Below are 15,530 nucleotides of genomic sequence, written 5' to 3'. Positions count from 1 at the left end.
CTAGTTTTTTGTATCTTTTAGTAGAGACGGGGTTTCACCGTGTTAACCAGGATGGTCTCGATCTCCTGACTTCATGATCCGCCCGTCTCAGCCTCCCAAAGTGCTGGCATTACAGGCTTAAGCCACCGCACCCGGCCATAAACTACCATTTCACACACATCATCTGACTGAAAACATTGAAGAAGATGAATAGCAAATGAAGTCCAGAAACTCACACAAGGTTGGTTGAGTGTAAACTGAAACAATCATTTTGGAGAGAAATTTGGCAATCTCTTGTAATGTTAAAAGCTCTTTGACTCCGAAATATACATCCTAGAGAAATTCCAGCAAATGTGCACAAAGACATATAAAAGATGCTTACTATTTGTTAATCTGGAAGTAACACAGGGGTCATTAATAGGGGGGTAGAAAAAGAAAGTATATATCACTAATGAACTAGATCTATATGTAACAGCACTGTATCAGTCAGGTGTGTTGCAATAATGCTGCATAACAAAACACCCCAAAACTGACTTATAACAACAGGTATTTAATTTTGGCTCGTGTGTCTCTGCTTCAGCTGGGCTGTAGTAGTCTGTTTTCACAGTGGTGATAAAGACACACCTAAAACTGAGGGAAAAAAGAAATTTAACTGGACTTACAGTTCCACAAGGTTAAGGAGGCCTCAGAATCACGGCAGGAGGCAAAAGGCACTTCTTACATGGCAGCGGCAAGAGAAAAATGAAGAAGCAAAAGCAGAAACCCCTGATAAACCCATCAGATCTCTTGAAACTCATTTACTATCACGCGAATGGCATGGAAAAGACTGGTCCCCATGATTCAATTACCTCCCCTTGGTCCCTCCCACAACACAGGGGAATTCTGGGAGATACAATTCAAGTTGAGATTTCGGTGGGGCTGCAGCCAAACCATATCATGGGGTTTGGCCAGTCTAGCCTAGGATTGGCTCGACTTGGCTCAGGTCATTTTGTGATTACTGTGCTCCTCACATTTCACCTTCTCTGGGCCCAGTAGGCCATCCAGAACATGTGCAAGCCAGCGACACTACAGGCAGCTCTGGGAGCCAGTTTATATACCAACTCCTGATGGTACGTCCAGCCTGCTGCCCAGGAAGGAAGCCAGTGCTGGCAGCTGGAAGGTGCCTGGCGTGTATGGGAGCATCAAGAGCATGGGGAGATGCACTGCAGTGGCCAGCACAGACCTACAGTCTATTATCACAGTCTCACTCTCTGTAATAAGAAGATTAATCAGGTAATACGGAGGTTACGTTGCTGTTTTAATTTGCTTTCCTTGACTAAATTATGTTTAACATCTCTTCATGCTCAAAAGTTTTTTATATGTCTTCTTCTGTGAATTCTTTTGTGTCATTTGCTCATTTATCTACTTGTGTGGTTTTTGCCTTGAAGAAAATTTAAATTTTAACTTAGTTAAATGTATAAAGTTTTATCTTCATAGCCTCTGGATTTCTTTCTTTCTTCCCCTGAGATAGACCTTTCCTATTACATGATAATTTTAAAAATTCTCCAATGTTTTTTTCTAGTACATTTATAGTTTCCTTCCATTTTGTATTTGTTTTGCTGCTGGGACTCTGGACACTGTTAATTGCCCTACTCATCTCTTCCTTATGTATTTGGTTTGCTATGTTTATCATATTCATTTTTTTTTCCAGTCAGTCTCGCTCTGTCGCCTAGGCCAGAGTGCAGGAGCACAATCTCTGCTCACTGTAGCCTCAACCTCCTGGGCTCAATTATTTCCCCTACTTCGCCTTCCTGAGTAGCTGGGACTACAGGCTCACACCTCTACACACACCCAGCTAATTTTTGTATTTTGAGTGGAGACAGGGTTTCACTATGACGCCCAGCCTGGTCTTGAACTCCTGGGCTCAAGGGATCCACCGGCCTTGGCCTCCCAAAGTGCTGGGATTACAGGTGTGAGATACTGTGTCTGGCTGTTTATCATATTCTTAATTCCTGATTGTAAATTTACTTCTGGACTCTTATTTTCTCCCCTTGAGTCATCTGTATGTTCACGTGCCAGCCCCACTGCTTGCATTTCTCTAGCCTTGCAGATGGTATCTTTATCTTAGACTTTTTAGTAGCTGGGAGTGCCAGTGTCCCTCTCAATGCTCTGCTTTTCCAGGAATATCTTGGTTGTTTCTTACATGTTTGTTTTTCCCAGAGGGCTTTAGAAACAGCATGCCAATTCCCGTATCCGCCTCCTCCCCCTGTCCTCCAAAAGCATTTGTGTTTTTACTGAGAAGATGCCACATTTATACATTAAAGACATTTGACAGGAAACACAAAAATACAGATACCTAAGCAGGCCCCAGGTATTTTTCAGGGTACTTATTTGTCAGGTCCTGCCTCACATACAAAAGCACACAGGGCACTTGCCACCTTCTCTTCCCCAAAGTGCATCGGTGTGGTGACCATGACGGGAACAGAAAAGGGGAAGGAAGCTGAGATCCTGGCAGAATAAAATGTGGCATGGAATTAAATAGTTAATATGTAAATATAATGAAATTAATAGCATTTATTGACCAGATAAGCACTTTAGTCCATGATCTCAGTTCATATTCACAACTCCTATGAGGCAGGTGCTACTAATATTATCCTGATTCATCAATAAAAACGAAGCTCAGAAAGATTAAGTCACTTTCAGTCAACTAATCATCAGTAGAGCTGGAATTTGATCCAGGTGCAGGCTCCGCACTCTCAACCTCCAAGCTGAGCTGAGCTGCTAAGTGAAGTTAAACTGCTTCTGGGAGGCTGGGTAGAGAAAAAAAAGAGAAATATGTTTGCTGAATCAATTGCTGCCGGCCAAGGGCAAGGCCTTTGCACCTGGCATCGCAGCTGATTGAAGCTGCAGAATCTGCAGGAATTCAGAGCCTGGGGCTCCTGCTGTATGGGACACAGAATGGGAAGATGAAGTCACCACTCCAGTGTGTCCCAGGTCTTTGTCAGAGGACGAAATGCTGACATTTCAGGAGGGAGGAAAACCCTTGCTGCTATCATGACCCTTAATCCTGAGGTTAGAGAGCCAAGGCGGGGGTCCTGTAGGGGTCTGAGAATATCCGTCCCAACCATGTCCACCCACCCTGCTCAGGGAGCCGCCCGCAGGGAGAACACCAAGTTCCACTGGGCTCGGGGCAGTGCCGGAGCTCCCTGCCCCCGGCCTCCTGGGAAGCACCAGCTCACAGAGGGACCAGCTCGTGTTGGGGTCAGTGCCTGCTCTGATACCTGGTAGTCCCTGGCAGCTTGGGGGCTTCCTTGTTGCTGGGGTGTGGTCTTCTGGTCAGAAGCTCCAGTCCTGCTGGGGAAGCCAGCTGAAGGCATCCGGCTCCCCTCAGGGCCCCCAGCCTCCTTCCCTGAGGGTCTGGGGTGATAACTAAGTTTGGAAATCCCTTGAGGGTTGAGGTTCTAGAGCAGTGGTTTCAATGGTAGGGGTGCTTCCCTAGGGAACATTTCAAAATGGCTGGAGACATTTATAGTTGTCATGGCCAGGAGCAGGGAGAGGGGCCCTGCTAGCATCTGGTGGGTAAAGGGAAGGGGTGCTGCTAAGCATCGTAGGATGCACAGAACAGTCCCATCTCTTGCTCCCCGTCCCCCACAAAAACACCCAAAGAATTATCTAGCCCAAATTGTCAACAGTGCCAGGGCTTGGACATCCTGTCTTCCAGGGCTTCGGTTAGCACCGAAACCCTTGGGAGCTGGTTTAAAATGTGAAGTCTAGAATCCCCCTATGTGAGACTCTAAACCTGTAGGGTGCAGTGTGGGACCCAGGAACCCGTACTTTCAAACATTCCAGGTTATTCTATTACAGGTAGACCACACTCCACATTGACAAGTAGCACTGCAGGCTGCACCTGGCACATGATTCCCGAACTCTGGCCCCGTGCGGGTCTGCATGTGGCAGAGGCACCTGGAGAGCTGGCTAAAGCTCCAGCCTCCTTCATCCCTGGAGGTTCTGTTGTAATAGACATGGCTTCTATCCCAGAATTCCATGGGCTGTTTTGTTTGGCTTGAGTGATTCTTTTTTTTTTTTTTTTTTCAATTATTTTTAAGTTGACAAAAATTGCACACATGTAAGTGTATACCATGTTTGGAAATGTGTATACATTGTGAAATGGCTAAATTGAGCTAATAACAAATGCATACCTCACTTTTCATTTTGTGAAATCTACTCTTACCGATTTCCAAGCATACAACACACTGTTGAGCACTTTGTCACCATGGGCTGCACACTAGGTCTCTTGGACTTATTCCTCTTGTCTAACTGAAATTCTCTACCTTTTGACCAGTATTTCCCCAATGAGAGATTCGTATTTAGATTTGCTAACCCAGTATGTGGCCTAAATCCACACAGGACTCTGATCATCTGCCCTCATCTTCCGGTGTTACAAGTCAAGCAAAACTGTGGTGGCTGCCAGCTGATTTCATTCCCAGAAGCCCAGAGCTTTATCAGCGGAAGGTCACTTCCAGCCCACAGATAAGATTAGCCACGCCTCTCACTTCACCTCCAGCTCCTCACTTTTCCAGAATTATCAACTATCCTATTTCTGTTCAAAGTAGCCAAAATTAACCGCGGGCTGCTCTTTGGAGGCTTCTGCAGGGAGCGTGCACCCTATGGCCAGCAGGAGCAGCACCTCCCTCCCTCCACCAAGAATCTGTGGCATCCCTGTTACAGAATGGAATGTGCTAGAGCTCTCAGGATGTTGAGGTAGGAAACAGTTCAGGAAGATGGAACCAGAAGACGATTCTGGAAGCCTGGGATCAGAGTGGAGAACGGCAGGGCTCTTCAGCATGGTCCTTTGGTTTCCGAAGCAGTGCCTGGCGCCTTGTAATGGCTCAATGCTCGTCAGCCATTGCCACTATGAAACATTCCTGAAGGGCGTTTCCTCCAGGCTCTGGTACTGTCTGGAGAATTACTGTGGCTCCCTGCTCAAGCCTATGGCTCTAGGGCCACCATCTCTGACCTTGGCACCATCCACCCCCAGCGATGCACGGATTGGACAGGGTCTCCCTGGAGACTACATCCTACACGCAGGTGCTGCCCTCTGTTGGCCATACTCTTTGTGTGCAGCTTAACTTTTCTTGGTTACCTTTACTTTTTTTTCTCAGTGGCTTTGTTCTCCCTCTCAGCGTGGCCTCCAAGGCCACTTCCTGCTCTGCCACTTGGTAAGGTTCAGGGCTGCCCTGCTGTCAGCCACGGCCCATTTTTAGAGCTCTTTTGCATCGTGTAGGTTCATGAGCATCTGTGTCAGAGGCTGATATTTACTGATGTGCCTCCCACATTGGGGATGGTGTGGTGGCAGGTGGGTGGGGTTTGAAACTGAGAACTCTAACAGAAGTTGGGTACATAGTGACTGCGTCCAAACCCCTGCACCAAGAGACTGGACCAACCCTAGCATGGCTTCTGGCAGCCCAAAGCGGCATCCCTGGGACCACCTGGCCACCCTTTGAGTTCCTGTCTGAAAAGCTCAAGGCCGTCAAAATCGTTTAGTGCTTGTTCCTACCAACACCTGACAACAGGCCTCTGACCACCCCCCACACCCAACTTTCTTAGAGCATTTACATTAAAAACGCTTAGAGTCGTACCTCCTCCCCTTGTCCCTTTGAGATGTACACGCATGTCTGTCCAGGAGCGTCTTTCTCAAAAGCCTGAGAGCCAGTCCTTTGAAATGGCATCATCAGGAGGGATGGGGCCTGTCTCCCAGGCTCTGGGGGAGGACAGAAGCTAACTTCCACCACTGCCAGCTGGCCCGGCCACAGTAACACAAACAGCCCTTTGTAATTCTTCACTCCCATGGTTCCTGAGCCCCGGAGTGCCCTTTCCCGACTCCTACGTTCTCCCATTAAACTGTCCAGTCCCCCTGCACAGATCCGAATGGAGCTCAGCTTCTCCCGTCAGTGGTTAATGAATAAGATCTGTTTTCACAGCTTTAACTAAGGTCCAGCTTAGTTTATCTTTGACAGACCCACTTACCCTGCAGGTTCCCGCCTTGGGCGTGGAGGGAAAGCCTCTGGGAGGAACACGGTCCTCACCTAGATGGCGCCAGGGAGTGGAGTGGACATGAGCTCTGGGTCCCTCTCCTCTCTCCTGGAATGGCTGCACAGGAAGGAAGGATCGAAGACGTGGGAAAGGCCACCCTGCCTGGGAAGGAGCTGCCGGCCCTCAGCAGTCCAGAGGCTGCCCAGAGAGCAGGGAGCAGCTCTCCAGGACTCCACCTCCCAGGCCCAGGTGATGCCGCCCAGGGTGCTCAGTGAGAATTCACCTACAGCCACACACATCGCGGGAGAGTGTCTAAAGATGCCACCAATCCAACATCATGGAAGGCAAGAACCCAGAGAGCAGAAACCGAGCTGGGGAAGCAGTCATTTGGGATACATGCCCCCCACCCCAATCCTGGGCCAACACGGATCTTCAGCATCCTGAACCTGAAGTCCCCATGGTGGGCCTGTGGCGGGCTGGGTGTGGCTTCAGAGATTCCGTTGCAGGAACTGGCTGAGTGGTTCCTCCAGGCCCAGGGCTGACCCACAGTGACCTGGGAAAATGGGCCCAGAAGGTCCCTCCCTGTTTAGTTTCATCTTTCCAGGTCCAGCTTCACTGGGTCCACAGGGTCCCCATCCTGAGGTCACTGTGTTTTTCACCCCCCACCTGCCCACTCACTCCCAGCCCACTGCAGTCTGACTTTACTGCCCATCACCAAAGATGCCAGCTGACCTTGACTTCTTGGAGGTAGAGGACAATGGGGGTCTGTGTTACCTCAACCACTCTCTCCTGTTGAACCTCTCATCCTCCTGAGTGACACTCACCTGGTTGTCTTCTGGCTGCCTGCAACCTCCCAGCATCCTCCACGGGCCCACCTCCACCCACCCGCCCCGTGACCTCACACTCCCTGGGGTTCTCTTCTGGGTTTTTCTCACTCTGAACCCCCTGAGCAACCTGCACCCCTCAGGGATCACCGGTTATTTATGCCGATGGCTCCAACTCTGCATCCTGCAGCCTCATCTTCCTCCTGACCATCCACCCCACCCATCCAACCACTACCAACACTTCCACGGGGTGCCCTGGACACACATGACTCAGCAGAGAACAAAAAACAAAACACCCCAGCTCCCACAGCCACTCTCAGACCTGCCCCTGCTGCACTCCTCACCACGGGCAGCCTCAGTCTCTATGGGTCACAGCCATGCAGCTCCCCCCTCGCTTCTCTGTCCTCACCACTTCCACCAGGGGCCCTAATAAAGATGTCAGACCAGCCTGCCATCCACTGTGCAGCTCGTAGAGAGAACGCTAGAAATCCAGATGGCCATGTCACGGCCCTGCTTTAAATCCCTTTCACGGCTCCCATGGCCCTTGGGATCCATCCAAGCGCCTCAGCTGGCTTTCCACCCTCAGTGCTCTGGTGCCTCCATTGTGTGCCTTCCAGTCCCGCCCCACCCTCCTGTCCCTCCAGGGAAGTTCTTTCGGCTCCGTCCTGAGCTACAGGCTGGGCTGGAGGGCTGGGCTCCTGCTGCCCGCTTCCCCGCTGGCCCTGCAGGAAGCCGCACTGGCAGATCCCAGCCCTAGGCTATTTCATGAGGCAGGCCTTGGAGCCGCTGGGGACCTGCTTCACTGCACAGCCCCAGGAGTCCTGCACTCTGTCCTCTGCGGCCCAGACGAGTGGTGCTCAAAGCTGCACTTGAACAAGTCCTTGGTCTTCCTGCCAGGCCTGGTTCTCCGCGGAATCTGGGCAGTCAGCAGCGGGCCGGATTTTCCTCCAGATCTCAGGAAAGTAGTCCTGGGTGTCTGTGTTCATAACTGCAGCTCCCGGAATCCTTCCCTCCTTCCCTCCCCAGACCTACCCATCGGAGAAACAAGAATCAGGTGGGCGGGGCAGGGGACCTGAGCACAGGCAGAGGCCAGGGCTTTGTCAAAGATTACCAAACAGTAATCTTTTCATCACCATTATTTATTAGATATGAACCAGGTTTTCAGCACAAGTCACACTCAACACCCTCACCCAACAGGAGGGGCAATGGAGGCCCGGAGGGGGAGTGTTGGGGGAGGATGTCAATGGGAGGCCCCAGCCTGAGCCCTGAGCAGGGGGCCAGCCGGGAACTGGCATGTGAGTGAGAGGCATCCTATTCTCCTGCTGCTCCAAAGACAGTGCTCACTGAACAGGACAGCAGGCCAGATCAGCAGTCCACAGAGAAGCAAGGCGGGCGTTTCTTCCCCTGGAGCACCAGTGAGGACAGGCCCTCCGCTGGGAGCCAGGCAAGGCGGGTGAGCTCTGTGCTAACCACTAACCACACCGGGAGCTTGGTTAAGCATGAGGGCAAGGCTGGAGAGGCCCGGGACCCCTGCGTGTTGCTTCCCACTCCTGCCAGGCTGGCACGCCCCCGTTCTTCCCCATCCCTAGCACACAGCCCAGGGCCCGGGGGCAGAGGGCAGGGCTGGCTCAGGAACAGGGCTCGCCCACCCCATAGTGCCACTCACACTGCCCCTTCCCCTCTCTCATCCCAGCTCTGGTCACTTAGATGCTGCCATGAGAGGCTCTGAAATCCAGCCCCACTGCAGCCCGAGGCCCAAGCCAGGGCCCAAACCTGCACTGTGCTCAGTGCAGCGCAGCGTGTCAAACCTGCACTGACAGGCTGGGGTACGGGAGGGAAGACATCTGCCGAGGGGAGGTCCAGGTGGGAGGAGGGGGAACAGGGTATTCTGAGGAGACACAGCAAAGGGTGCCAATATCTAGGACCGAGGCCATCTGGACCCATATGACTATGTTGCATTTTGTGTGTGAATGTTTCTCTACTTCAACATTTTCAGAAGTTTCACATCTAGATGTGTCAGAAAATTAACAATTCCATGCCAGAGAAAAGGCCTTGCCTATAACCCAATAGAGGCCCACCAGTTCCCAGCAGGACGGTGGCAGAGCTGCTGACTGGGCACCGACTCCCAGGCCTGGGCCGGAGCACCCTCCATGCGGACACGTGTCCTCCTCAGGATGGGCTGAGTCCTGGCATCTGCCCCATCCGTAAAGGGAAGGACCCCACCCATACCAGCTCCCCAGCAGCATCTCCTTGGGAAAGAGGGCGAACTCCAGAGCAGTGCGGGTATTGGAGCAGGACATCCCCTCAGCCACTGCTGTGCCCAGGGCTCCCCAGGGCCCAGGCTGGCTGGGAAGACTGGGAAGACTTCCGGGAACCAGGCAGGCCCTGCAGGTCCGGGTCTCTGGGTGCCAGCAGGAGGGAGCTGGAGACCAGACACAGCTGTGTGGGGGACGGTCCGGACGAAGGGGTTGTCAGGGACAGTGGAGCCACAGTCATTCTGAGAGCTGGGCACCTGAAAAGCACATCCCATGGAAGGGTCCCGGCCTTGCAGTGGAGACTCCGCTCCCCCCGACCGTCCCTGGAAAGCCCCCTCACCCTTGCCCAGATGGTCCTCAGCTTACCCTCTCCCTCCCTCCGTCCAGGTTAGGGTCTTGCCTTGGGGGGGGGGGCTGGGGGGGGGGGGGGTGGGGAGTGGTGCTGGGGTGGGGAGTGGTGCTGGCAGCATGGTTCCCATTTCATCCCTGGCGGCCAACACAGTGCCAGGCAGGAAGGGAGTCGATGCTCAGTCCCTTCCCCGCCTTTTTTGTTTTTCACGAAATAAACAGATGCCTGAATCCCAACAAGAAGTCTAACCACAGCCTTCTCTTTCCCCTCTTCCCCCCCCCCCCCCCCCGCCCACACAGTACCTGGGGCAGGCAGGCAGGTCACTCCCCCCCCCCCCCCCCGTCCACACAGTACCTGGGGCAGGCAGGCAGGTCACTCCCACAGGAAGCGCACGTACCAGATGGTCTCATTCTTCAGCTGGGGCCCGAACAGGGGGTTTAGCTGTGCCAGGATGGCGATGAGCCAGCTGCCAGGGACAGCAAAGCGTGGTGAGCCTGGCACAGGAGGGTCCTCCCACACCCACAGGGGAGGCCTCGGTCACATTCTTTTGGATGCGGCCAACCCAGCAGATGGCAGGGCCTGTGTTCCCAGGGTGAAGAAGGGCCCAGGGCCACCCACACTCCCGCAGGTGCATGGGGTTGGTATGGCACTTGTGGGTTTGGTTTCGGTTTCATTTCATGTTCGCTAGATCTGAAGGATCCCCGAGTTGGGGCTGAATCTGGGGTTAGGGAAGAGGGGAGGCAGCCTCAGGGGTGCTTTGGGAGCGACTCCCAGCTGTGCCCTCAGACATTTCTGTCCAGGCTCCCCAGGCTCCATGCACCAGGGAGCAAACAGGGTGGGCCTGGCGGGCAGCACATCAGAATCATCTCCTCTTAGGAGAGACGAGGAACTACCCCAAGACGTGAGGAGCTGACGGGTCCGGGGCCTCCTGCCTAGGCTGCTGCCAGGCCACCTCTGTTCAGGCCAGAAAACCCTCAGGGACCTGGTCCCACTTGTCACCACTGTTGGACGTCTGGGTGGCTGTCTGGCCCGTCATTCGTGACAAAGCTCCCACCTTCATTGCCACAGTAGTTAGTAGGTCCCCATGCTCTGCCCCCCATGACCGCATCCACACTGCTTTGTCTGTTTCTGCAGGAAGGATCGATATTGTTCCTCTCTGAGTCCCTCACAGTAGGTAGGCGGACCTAACGCCCAGGAAGCCATCAGAAATTGTTACCTCCTTTACATCAGCATTCTCTCGGAGTTTATGTTTTGTAAATATAATTTCTAGGTGTAACATTTTCTTAGAATGTGTTTTCTGTTTCCCGTATGTTGATTCGGTCAGTATTTGGGATTACCCCACATCTTGTATAGACCCCGTCTCCCCCACCCGCCCAGCTACCAAACCCAAGCTCCTCTGAGGCCCTGCCATGGGCAGGTGAGGATCTTTTGTCAAGCCCTGAAGGACCTAGAAATAGCATTAGAGAAAGGGCCTTAGAGATGCTCTGTCTAGGAAGAATTTTGAGAAAAAAAAAAGTGTGTTTAAGTTAAACCATGTGTTAAGAGTCATCATTATTCTAACAAGTTTAGTTTTTGTCAGTAGGAGGGCTTATATATTTCTGGGTGCAGTGGCGTGTGCCTGTAATCCTAGCTACTCAGGAGGCTGAGGTGGAAGGATCGCTTAAGCCAAGGAGTTCAAGCACAGCCTTAGCCATATGGCAAGACCCTGTCCCTACAGAAAATTTGAAAATCAGCGAGGCGTGGTGGCACACGCCTGTGGTCAAAGCTAGGCTGAGGTGGGAGGATGGGTTGAGGCTGCAGTGAGCTATGATCCCACCACTGCACTCTAGCCTAGGCAACAGAGTAAGATCATGTCAATTAACTAATTAGTTAACAGCCAGGTGCAGTGGTGTGCACCTGTCATCCCAGCTCCTTGGGGAGGCTGAGGCAGAAGGATCATTTGAGCACAGGAGTTGGAGACCATACTGGCCTGGTCTCAAGACCAGGGGTCTTGACAAGACCCCATTTCAATCAATCAATCAAGCATAAGGTAAAATAAGAGGATTGATTAATAGGAATAAAGAATCCATGATGTAATCAGATAAAACAGCTTTAACTATGATAACATACATCAAATCAGAAATCAATCAAGTAAATTTTTTGAAAGTGGGTTTTGTCTTATGTATTTGCAAAATTTGGCAACCCTGGAAAATATTCCAGTTGCTTTCAAAAGCATCTGTTACCTCTTAAAGAATCAACATCTCATCACTTTACCTGTCCTGTTTCGATTGTTCTGAGTTAAGAACACCCAACTATGCCAAGCTTAACCCATAAAAATAATGTACAAGACATAGGACGATGGGAAGCCCAACAGCCTTAATGCAGCTCGATTAACCATGAGACAGGCCTCCCCGCAAACTAGAACTTGAACTTATCTCTTGGCTGGCAGCCAGGATCATCTAAATACGGAGCGATGTAACAGCAGGATTAGGATGGGTGCAGGGGCAGGGCCTTTTTCTTTTTCCTTTTTATCAAAATTTAATAAAGAGGGATTGGCTATTGTGAATGGCAGTTTTGGCAAGAGACCAAACCATGGACACTGCGGATCTGGAAACTGATTCCCTCACGCTGTCCAGGTACTCGAGTCCTTTGGAATGTTCTTCTATATCCCCAGGGTACCTATTCCAAGTTTGAAGACTTACTCTCACCTAGTGGTTCTTTTTTTAGAGTTGGATTCTCACTCTGTTGCCCAGGCTGGAGTGCAGTGGTATGATCTTGGCTCACCACAACCTCCATTTCCCGGGTTCAGGTGATTCTCCTGCCTAAGCCTCCTGAATAGCAGGGACTACAGGCACGTGCCACCAGGCCTGGTTAATTTTTGTATTTTCAGTAGAGATGGGGTTGCGCTATGTTGGCCAGGCTGGTCTCGAACTCCTGACCTTGTGATCCACCCTCCTCAGCCTCCCAAAGTGCTGGGATTACAGGCGTGAGCCATCGTGCCTGGCCTCTCACCTAGTGGTTCTAAGATGGCTGCATTCCAGTCACCTGCGGGCATTCATGAACAACAGGAATTCCCAAGTGCAGATCTCGAGAGTTGTAATTTCATGGGTCTTGGGTGCAGCCTGAAAACTGTGTTTGAACAATCACTCCAGGTGACCCAGTCAGGCACAGACAGCACTGACGTGGCCCGACTCCTTCCTTGCCCAGGTGAGAAAACTACAGCCCACGGGGCCAGAACACTGGGGCAGAGCCAGATCCAGAGCCCAGGGTTCATGACTTCTGGCCCACTGCTCTCTTTCCCATTCCACACCATCTCCACTCCTGTTGTTTTACAGGTTCAGCCTTTCAAAAGGCATTTACCACCAGGACAGAAGGAAGAGCAGGCTAGGGTGAAGAAGAAAGGAGGGAGGACAAAGGAACTGGCTGATTTTGAGCTGGGGAGAGTAGTACTTACAAGAGGTAACAGCAGACGGCGGTGGCGACCAGCATGGTGATGATCACTCTGCAGCAGAAGAGGACACGGGTCAGGACAGATGCAGCCAGCACCTCACAACGCCTGGCCAGGACCAGAGCAAGAAGAGCTCCTGGTGTCAGCTCTTTTCCATTAGCCTTCCTGATGCCTCCTGGACACAGGAGGCTGAGTTCTACTCAGGGTAAGAATAGCAAGCCAGAAAATAAAAACTGAAAGTGTCACCTCACAGAGAGGCCAACCTTGACCACATCCAAGTTGCCTTAAGAATCCTTCCCTTCATCTCCCTTCTCTACCACCCAGTATTTCTCCATCTTAATGCAGATGTGTTGCGGAAAGGCAGTGCACAGAGCTGCATTTGTGGAAACTCACCAGGGAGTGGTCTGTGGAATTCAAAATTCATGGAGCAAGGGGAAGGAAAACAATAGGCTAGAAGACAGGACAAGAAGCAGGCAGACTGTGAGCCACTTCTGAGGCCCGGTGAGTTGTTACAAAGAGAACAGGGACTAGCCACTTTGTGTGTACTCAAAGAAGACCAGAGACAGAAGCTTCAAGTGCAGCAAGAGGAATTTCAGTCAAACTGAAGCAAGAACTCACCATTAGCAGGAGATGCAAGACATGAAAATGGTTTACAAAGTGAAGCTGTGGGATCCGAAGCCTTGCTTGTCTTTAAGAACAAAGGCAGCACTCACAAGTCCAAAGGGCCTTTGGGCAAAGCTAACTCTAATCCAAACCAGGCCCTTGATCTTTGATGTAAAGCACTGCAAGCTGGTGCTGGAGACAGGAGCACTGGATCCCTTTTTCAACATTACTAAGCAGGCTGTGCCAGTCCTGGCTGGGCACTGGGTAGACAATGGTGAACTGGACAAACTCCAGCCTCTGGGAACATGCAGTCAAGGGAAGGGTGCTTTGTAACTGAGGATAATATGAAGCAGAAACTGGTGAATGGCGCAGCAATCTGCTACAGGACCTTCGAAAAATAACGCCAGCGAAGCTTATCCCATACCTACAAAGTGCCATGCACTGGATGGGGTTTTAAATGCGTTACCGCAGGTCATCCTCACAGCAGCCTTTTAAGGCAGGAGTCGACATCATCTCCATTTTACCCATGAAGAAACTGAGACTTGATATTGGCTCCAGGTCACACAGCTAGCAAGCAGTGTAGAAAGCGCGTCAGTGCCCACCTGTGCCCTTTACTGGCTGCAGGAGGGGTGACAGCCATCTCCAATGTCACTCTTCTCTTTACCTTCTGTATCTGCCCTCTCGCCCCACCTCCTGCCTGTTCCCGCCTGTCAGAGACCCAGGTGCAGAGAGACCTCAGAGGTGGCGTCCGGGTGCCTGGCGTCCCTCCTGCGGACGCTCGCTGCCAGGCAGGAAGCCGCCGCCCCGGGGCGGAGGGGAGAGCCCGGCCAGGGGGCGGGGGTGGAGAGGTCTGCAGGGCCTGCGCGCCTTCCTTACCCGCGGTTGGGTCCCTTCGGCACGAACCAGGGCCCGGCGATGCCGATGAGGCCCCAGAACGTGGTGAAGATGATGACCGGGAGGGCGAATGAGTGCGCCGTCATGGCTGGGCGCAGGATGCCCAGGCGGGATGCAGGGCCGAGCAGCGGGCGCTGCAGATGCGCGGGTCCCCGGCCGGGCAGCGCGCTGAGCATGCGCAACAGAAGTAGAGCGCCCGAAGCGATCAGCCGGGCCGGTCGGCGCACGCGCACCTCCTGACCCAGCCCGCTGCGCTGTCACTCAGGACCTGCCTAGGAGCCCACTCGCTGATTGGCTGAGCGGAGCCGCGGACCGAGAGAAACGCCGAGATTGAGGGGATGCGGCCGCCCGGGTTCCGCGATGGGGTTATAGGGTCCGCGTCCGCCCCGAGCTAGCACAGGCAACGTCATGCCGCATTCTTATTTCCAAAGGCCCCTGGAGCTTGGGATCCCACCCCAGCGGTCTTTCGGGGCGTTCTCTGCCCGTACGCGCCCCGCCGACTCGGCCCGAAGCGCCCTGCGGACCCGCAGCCTGGGCCGCCCCGGACCTGACGGCCCCACGGGGGTCAGACGCGGGAGGAATGGCCTCGCCCTCAGAGACGCAGCGGGAAGGCGGTCCCCGCTGTCCCTCTGGCCGGGTCCTCGGCACGCGTTCTCCTCACTCCCACGACAAGCGGAGCGGCGGGCGGGGGCCGAGGCCTGGGGTCGGAGGCGGCGGAGCCAGAAAGGCGCCAGCGGCGCAGAGACGTTTGGGGGAAGGCGGGGGCTTCGCGTCTCGGTGGCGGGAAGCGGACTGAGGTTGCACCGGCCGGGCCGGCGTTCAGAGACCCGGCGGGAGGCGGAGGGCTGGCATCCTCGCGGACATCCATCTGTAGCGAACCCGGCAGAGGCTTTGGGATTAGATCCCTGACTCCTTGCGTCAGTAGCTACAGTTTGTTTAAATATAAAATGGGATGGCCGTTCTTACAAGGTTCCTGGAGGATTAAATGAATAGGCATGTGGAAAACACCTAGCATAATAAGGCTCGGTAGTTTGTTCCATCAGGGCTGGAAGAGACTTCAGAGCCTGCTTTCCTCCTCGGGCGTTTGGATCTCACATATCCCTTCTGTGGCAATCAAAAATCCCCATCTTCTGTAGAGATCCCTTTTACAGATCAGTGGCCTCCAGGAGGTATCTCTAGCAACAAGT

The 15,530-nt window shown here is 52.9% G+C and overlaps 1 protein-coding gene, 1 long non-coding RNA gene and 1 pseudogene across 4 annotated transcripts; 1 reads left to right on the top strand and 2 right to left on the bottom strand.

The window, feature by feature from the left end:
- Nucleotides 1-33: 33 nt before the first annotated feature.
- LOC111551481 lies at nt 34-7,262 on the top strand. Its single transcript, XR_002734380.1, has 3 exons — nt 34-220; nt 1,012-1,251; nt 4,366-7,262. It is a non-coding gene; the product is annotated as an uncharacterized LOC111551481 (long non-coding RNA).
- A 671-nt stretch (nt 7,263-7,933) lies between these two features.
- On the bottom strand, nt 7,934-9,321 carry LOC111551479 (annotated as a pseudogene). Its single transcript, XR_002734379.3, has one exon. The product of XR_002734379.3 is annotated as an uncharacterized LOC111551479 (transcript).
- Nucleotides 7,934-15,530, bottom strand: LOC111551480 (V-type proton ATPase subunit e 2). Of its 2 annotated transcripts, none has more exons than XM_031936086.1 (4): nt 14,326-15,530; nt 12,853-12,900; nt 9,774-9,885; nt 7,934-8,703 (listed from the first exon to the last, which is right to left on the bottom strand). In XM_031936086.1, exons 1-3 carry the CDS (start codon nt 14,517-14,519, stop codon nt 9,792-9,794), a joined length of 336 nt encoding a protein of 111 aa, XP_031791946.1. In that variant the 5' UTR covers nt 14,520-15,530; the 3' UTR covers nt 7,934-8,703; nt 9,774-9,791. The 2 variants fall into 2 exon arrangements, with proteins under 2 accessions (XP_031791946.1, XP_023081199.1); XM_023225431.2 differs by having other exon boundaries at nt 7,934-9,327; nt 14,326-15,526.

Source organism: Piliocolobus tephrosceles, chromosome 8 (assembly GCF_002776525.5).
Source record: "Piliocolobus tephrosceles isolate RC106 chromosome 8, ASM277652v3, whole genome shotgun sequence".
NCBI classification, from domain to species: Eukaryota; Metazoa; Chordata; class Mammalia; order Primates; family Cercopithecidae; genus Piliocolobus; species Piliocolobus tephrosceles.
Note: the sequence above shows the minus strand (reverse complement) of the source record. Positions and strands in the feature narration are given on the sequence as shown.